The sequence below is a fragment of the Montipora capricornis genome, chromosome 12 (assembly GCF_036669925.1).
Source record: "Montipora capricornis isolate CH-2021 chromosome 12, ASM3666992v2, whole genome shotgun sequence".
NCBI lineage: Eukaryota > Metazoa > Cnidaria > Anthozoa > Scleractinia > Acroporidae > Montipora > Montipora capricornis.
In genome coordinates, this window is record NC_090894.1 from 3,593,625 (window position 1) to 3,601,168 (window position 7,544).

The following is a 7,544-nucleotide window of genomic DNA, read 5'->3' on the forward strand; positions in this document are numbered from 1 at the left end:
AAAATACTGCATGCGAAAAACGAGTGGGGGCTACTCGTTTTTGCACTCAGTTTTTTTCTCTTTCCCGACTATCTGGGGGCCTGGAACAGGCTATCATAAGTCACGTAATGCACTCACGTTGATACGGTGACGGTTTCCTATTCAGAGCGAATGCAATAAATAGAAGCCGACGTATAACCTCTTACGCTGAGCCTAAAGTTGCTCGAACTGGAAAAAAAAAGTAATCAACAAAAAAGAATCAACAACAACAAGCAGCTTTAGCATGACTGTATCAACTGCCTTTTCACACTGTTGTAATTCAATATTGTAAAAACGTTTAGCAAATAAGGTACAGATAAGTTAAAATGATTGCAAAATCTTTTTCGTAAAAAATTAACTCTCTAAATCATTAACGTTGATTTTTGACAATGAAACTATAATCATTAGTCGTTTTGGTCGCTTGACTGTAGAAAATTGCGTTAAATACGGTGTGGCTTATGAGGGCTGTGATCCCCATTGTTACGTCGCAGTCAGTTAAAAGTGAGCTCCAAACCACCACTGGGTGCTAGAATTGCTTCCTTGTGTGCAGCGGAACTTGGTGTTAAATGCATCTCCATAATGACCAAAGTTGTCCTCGCTAGATACCGAACCAGAATTCGGCTGAAATTGACAGGGGGTAACTGAACTGTCAGTATGAAGAAAGTGACTTGTAGCGCTAGTTCCCTGCCAAAAAGGTACCGTTTCGTGAATTCCAATGTGCCCCCGAATGTTGATATACTCCACTTTCTTGCATTTGTTGCCTTCATTGTAATCGACAATATTGAGGTCGCTAAAAGTTCCGCGAACGTAGTCGGTGAAATCCACGCCGTGAGTGGGATAACTACATGTTGCTCGCCAGTGAGTGGAATGACTCTGCAGGGATCTCATTCGTGCTAAGCTCAGGCGATAGACATTCCAGTTAATAGCATACTCGTTTACAGGAGCGTCAAACTTGAGTGGTGTGTTCTTGAAAGCAGCAAGTGAGCGATACTGAGTTCCCCAAGACCAAGACATGACCAGGGTCCAGGCTGTACCGGGTTCGGAATTCAGGTCACAGTAAGCTGGGAAGCTGTTCCCTGCGTTGTCATAAAGTCGGTAGATGCCACATTTGGACTCTCCTTTCAACAGATAATCCAAGCAAGAGGTGGGACGCGATTCATCTGGGGTGATTGAAAATGAATTGCGACAGTTGCCTTCCTGAAATACGGAAAAAATCGATCCCTAATGAAAAGTTTTCCTCGAGGGTTTTGGGTGGAGGAAAATTTCACCAGAATATTGGTTTTTAAGCGTTCAAACTGATGTCTTACCTTACATCCCATTGTAAGATCTCCTATATTGTGTCCAACATGTCGCGACGCAACTTCAAGACTCTGAAAAATAGATTTTTTTGCTAATTAATACCCAGCGTTCCTCGAGCGAGCATGGAATTGAGGATGACGAGTAGTGGTTCTTAGATTTTCTTTCCCAGCGATATCCTTGTTCAAATCAACGAGACCGAAGAGAGATGTCAATCTCGTATAAGTATCAATACTAGAATACAGCAATGGCGTATTTGTTATAATAAATACCACAGTACTTCCAGACCAGTTAGTTGACAACATTGGAAAAAAGAAGGAAATAAGAAAAAATGCCAGTTTTTCGGCGATTATCCTTTGGAGTAAAGGTCAAAATCAACTACACATTAACGCGACTGAGGTCTTCTAAATGGAGACAATCAAAAATTTTCCTCTCGTATTAGTATCAATACTAACTTTAAGACCAGTTAGTTGAATAAACCATTTTACAGTTATGTGCTCATTTACCAGGCCTTTGAATAAAAGCGAGGCTGGAGTTGACCTTGCTTTGATACAAACCTCATGTAAATCATGTGGTAATGCCAACGAGTTTCTGTTTTCATAACAAGACGCCTATAAGGGCGTATCCGTGGGATGCACAGACATTTAACACAAATTGTCCAGTTACAGTGAACTAAAACCACTGGTAAACTTCGGAAAATGGGGAGAGATTACCAGAAAAGTAAAGCTATAATTTAACTAGAAGTTATTTGTTGTAAAAACAGAAAGAGGTTATTTCTTATTATTAATGCTACTAAATTATCCAGTGGAAACAACGAGGCCCTATTAGGGGTTATCGTATTCAGATTGAATACGATCTTATAGCATTCCACCAGGGAAAGAAAATCCCTCCTTTTTACTAAAGAGTTCCATTTAAGAATTTTACACCTCTCCTCGTACGCCATCTCTTGTCTTCTTTGGTCTAAGGCGATTCGCGAGGCTCTTCTTTGTACCTTCTCGATTTCATGGATGTCTTTGACTAAGTGTGGTGACCACACCGGGCAAGCGTATTCCAAGATTGGACGAACCAACGTTTTGTACAAAATTGAGAAAATATCTTTATTTTTGCCGCCTACTGTGCGCTTAAGTAAGCCAAGTACCCTGTTTGCTTTATGGACTATTTGTTCAACATGTTTTGCCCATTTCAGGTCACTCGCCATAATAACTCCAAGATCTTTATAAGATCTTTCGTAACACGGTACCCGATATATTGTACCGCGTGTGGATCTTTTGTCGTTGTTATGTGAAATTCTCATGACTTCACATTTGGTAGAATTAAATTTCACCTGCCAACGATCCGCCCATAGGTCGAGGGTGGTCAGATCTATCTGCAAAGCAATAGAATCTTCCACGTTATTTATCTGTCGATAGATTTTGGTGTCATCAGCAAATAATTTGGCAGTAGACGTGATAATGTCAGGTATGTCGTTCACGCAAATAAGGAACATAACCGGCCCCAGTATTGAGCCCTGAGGGACACCAGATATAACAGGCGACCAATCCGAGTACGATCCACGTATCAGAACTCTTTGTTTTCGATTGTTTAAAAAGTTCCTAAACCACAGGTGTAGTTGCCCATATATACCATACCTGTTGAGTTTAAAAAGTAGGCGCTCATGGGGGACACAGTCGAACGCTTTTGAAAAGTCCAGAAATATTACATCAGATACTTTTGACGAATTTCTTGTTAAGCACCAGTCGTTATAACAGCCTAAGAGTTGCGACACTGTCGATCTGCCTTCCAAGTAGCGAAATTGGCTTGGGTTTAGTAGTTTATGTTCAGTCCAGAATGAGACAACTCTTGATGTTACAATCTTCTCAGCCGTTTTGCTAATGATGGATGTTAGCGAGATTTGGCGAGATTTGGTGTTTTGGTCCCTTTTTATGGACTGGAATAATATGTGCAATTTTCCGGTCAATGACCAGCGAGCCAGATTGAAACGACTTGTTAAATAGATTACAAAGTGATATAGATAGTTCCAGTGCGCATTCCTTTAGGATACGCGGCAATAATTTATCAGGACCTGGGGACTTGTGTATGTTTAGGTTTTTCAGATGTTTTTCCACTTCGCTAGGTGTACATGATACGTTGCATAACGTTTCATCGAGAACATAATCGAATGCCGGAAGAGTCTTTTGTTCATGTGTGAATACCGATGCAAAATATGCGTTCATGCGTTGTGCAATCTCTTGATCACCTGTGATTTCTGCACTTCCTTCTTTAAGGAACACTAGGTCGTTAGTACCTTTTCTTAATGATTTCATATAATTCCAAAAAGGCTTGGAATTATTCTCTACTTGTAATTTATCAGCGAGTGCCTTAAAATGGCTCCATTTGGATGTGTTACATTTCTTTTTCAACGTGTTGTTCAAAATGCGATATGCGACCCAATGATCCTCGCTGTTACATTTTTTGGCCTTTGTGTAGAGGTGTTTCTTTTTCCTGGACAATTTAATTAAGTCCTTCGTAATCCATAAAGCTTTTTTTTTTTTTTTTTTTTTTGTGACGGTACTTGGGTATACTTTCGTTAACCGCTGCGAAATAAAGATCTTTCCATGCTTCCCAATTAGCATTAAGGTCCTGTTGTTCTAACGTAAAATACCAAGGTGAATAACTGAACAGAGATCTTAGATGGTTCCAGTCTGCCTTGCTAAAAGCATAATTTTCTTTCGTTGAGATCCGTTGTTGGTAGGGGCCAGAGTTTACGGTAAATGTTATTGAATTATGGTCAGGGAAAGGCCCAACGACTTCCAAATTATTTATCAGGTCGATGTTTGTCGTCAGTACTAGGTCTAATATGTTATTTTCGCGAGTAGGCTCGTCAACCATTTGATACAAGTAATTGTCTTGAATTATATCGGACAGAAGGTGGTGATGCTCAGATGATTTTGTAGGATGGTTCGTAGTCCAATCAAACTCACTTAGGTTAAAGTCGCCAGTGATGAGAAGATCTGTGGTTGTAATAGAAGAAAGACATGACCGAAGGTCTTCCAAGGGCTTCAAGTCACTATTAGGTGGCCTGTAAAAAGTCCCAATCGTTAATTTCTTCTCGCCGTTAGTAAGTATATCAACAAAGAGTAACTCGGAAGGCAGATCTTGATGTTCTCGTATTGAGGTGATCATGCCTTTTTTCGTCGCTATCAAAACACGACCGCCATGTCTAGCTCCATTGCCAACGCGGTCTTTCCGATAAACTGTGTAATCGCTGCCGATGACCTCCTCACTTGAAATCGAACAGTCTAAATGTGTTTCAGTTAGAACAACGATATGTGCTTGACTATTAGCCAGTTCCAGTTGTAGTTTAGCAACTTTGTTGACAATGCTCCTGGCATTTGTGTAGAATACCTTCAACTTCGAAGTGTGACCATGTCTTTGAGATCGTATCGTGCATTCAGGCACGTAACCAGGATTAGTTTCTACGTCGCCACTGCATAGAATCTTGTAAACAGCAGGGTTAAATGCACAGGAAGCATTTGAGTAGTATTTAATACGCCTCAAGAGAAACTTTGAACGCTGGAGCCTCCCAAGTTTTCGAACGCAGCCACGTGGAACGACAGCGAACACTCCAACATCGACATACGTTCTGAAAAATACTCGTGGCCGAAAAATAATCTTTCCTGATGGTGCACAATGGTAATAATGATCGAGAAAGCCATTGCGCGGAGGAAAATTGCACAGAGAGGCACAGAATATCGCCAGGAGAACGGAAGTCGCTAGAGCATAACCATCCGCCATTATCCCCACTCACACCGTAACAGTGCAACTGATTGGGATTTTTTTTTGGGGGGGGGGGGAATTAGCGGGATGCAGGATATTTAAAAACCCGAAATGGTATTTTAGTGATACAAACCACAGGAATTAACGGGATAAAGGTCAGGTTTTTAAAGATACGGGATACTAATGGGAACTCAACAATCAGCACAGCAATACTATCACAATTCGGGCGTTATCCCAAACGAGGATATGTTTCTTGAACCTCATGTTGCTGCTATTTGTAAATCCTGCTTTTTTTCATTTAACCCTCTCCCTCTTAAGAGTGATACTGATACATTTTACTCTGTCTATTGCCAGATGATTATACTTGTCAATGGGGGCCTCTTCATGGGTGAATGGGTAATAACCACATCTAGGTCCACTCAAAAACTATGTCCCCTTTAACCCTCTCCCTCCTGAGAGTGATACTTAGAGAAATACTTTGTCTAACACCAGACGATTTTACTCGTCAATGGGGGCCTCTTCAGGGGTGAAAGGGTTAAGGAACATTTTGGGGTCTCTTCAGGGGTGAAAGGGTTAAGGAACATTTGCAAAATCAGGAAACATATCAGCGTTAAGGCCTGCGAGACACTTATTCACGCATTTAGCCTGTTCCAGGCTCCCAGATAGTAGGGAAAGAGAAAAAAATGCAAGCGAAAAATGAGTGGCGGCTTGGGTCGAGCACCCGAAATGGTATTTTAGTGATACACACCACAGGAAATTAAAACGATACTTTTCCAGTAACAGGCTACCACGCATTTATTTCTTCTAATTAGATTTGTGCAACTCGCTTCTTTATGGTCTGTCTAAATTTTCAGTGCTGGTACAGAATGCTACAGCCAGAGTCCTCACCTTTTCTCACAAATCCGAATATATTACTCGTTCTGCGTAGCCTACAGAATTTGGCTACCCAGTGGGCAAAGAATTCAATATAAGATTTTACTTCTTACCTTCAAAATCCTCAATAACTAACCGTCTTATTTGTCTGACTTAATCAAATCTTATAGACCTTTAAGGACTCTAAGGTCGTCTGGCCTCCATCTTCTGTCTAAGCCCTTTTATAATCTTAAATCTTATGGAAAGAGAGCTTTCTTTTTTGCGCAGCCCCTGAGCTGTGGATTTCACTCCCTCATAACATCCGATCACGTCATTCTATATCTATATTCAAAGGCTTACTTAAAAACTGGCTTTTCAAACAAGCATACCTGGACTAGTTGTTGCCACTGAGTTGGTGCAAGATTTTATGATATGTGAAATAAGATTACAAAATCTGTGTTATCTCATGGGTTTATTCTACCGTTTATGTGTTTATTGTTTTATTTTTTGTCTTTCTCTCATGATATTTTTATTAATTATTTGACTATGCCCCTTTTTATAAATACATTCTTTGTAAATATTTACTTGTATTCTTATGTACATAATTTTATAATTAGTTTTTAATTAATTGTCATTGTAAAGCAGTTTTGAACCTTGGAATTATCGCTATATAATTTAAAGGTATTATTATTATTATTTATTATTATTATTATTATTATTATTATTATTATTATTATTATTATGCAGTATGTAGTACGTAACTATGCTTACAAATATAAGTAGGAAAAGGCACTATTGTGTAACAATCCCTACTGTTAAACCTATTTACAAACCAATTGGTAATAACTAACGAACCAACATTTGAGAAAGGAACAAGAGTTTATATTCCTTAATAACTCGTCGAAACCTTGAATGACCTTGCTATGTTTAGGGTGTACGATAAAACTGCCTTCTGCATATTAAACAAAACCTGGTTCCCTCTATCCAGACCTAAAAACTTCCTAACTTTCTCCGCCGTCTCCATAGAGTAGCCTCCTAGTACATCAACTATCACATTAAACTGTGTGATAGTGTGGCCGGGGAACTGTTGGCGCATCTCCCATCTCAACGGCGCATACTTGTCAGTTTTCTCCTGTTCCTTCTGTTCTCTGTTGGAAACCCAAGGGCAGCTCATCTCAATAAGGATCACCTTCTTCTCCTTTCTGTCCACAATTCTCGCATCAATTCTGTTAGCCCTGACTTCCGTATTTTCAGCAAATACTGGGACATCCCAGTACGCGCACGCTCGGTCATTCTTGTACTCGGGTTTAGGTGAGACTGGAGAGTACCAAGGGGGGATAAACTGGATAAGATCTAAGTCTTTCAGGAACTCGAAGAAAAGGCTGCATTATTATTATTATTATTATTATTATTATTATTATTATTATTATTATTATTATTATTATTATTATTATTATTATTATTATTATTATTATTATTATTATTTACTTTTACTAAAGCTTTTTGAGGAATGTAAAGATAAAAAGGTGAGATTTATTTGGAATACTGACTGGAGATAGGCCGTTTCATTCGTTTGCTTTGGTTTGTCTATAAAACAAAATAGAGCGTATGTCTTTTTATTT

General features: G+C 39.3%; 1 protein-coding gene across 1 annotated transcript in view; it reads right to left on the reverse strand.

The window, feature by feature from the left end:
* Positions 1-256: 256 nt before the first annotated feature.
* Positions 257-7,544, reverse strand: part of LOC138026447 (uncharacterized) — a 12,420-nt gene continuing 5,132 nt past the window's right edge. The window contains exons 2-3 of the mRNA XM_068873812.1: positions 1,326-1,388; positions 257-1,215 (exon numbers count right to left, since the gene is read on the reverse strand). Of these exons, the coding sequence (XP_068729913.1) occupies positions 514-1,215; positions 1,326-1,388 (765 nt within the window). The 3' untranslated portion in view covers positions 257-513. The remainder of the gene's footprint in view (positions 1,216-1,325; positions 1,389-7,544) is intronic.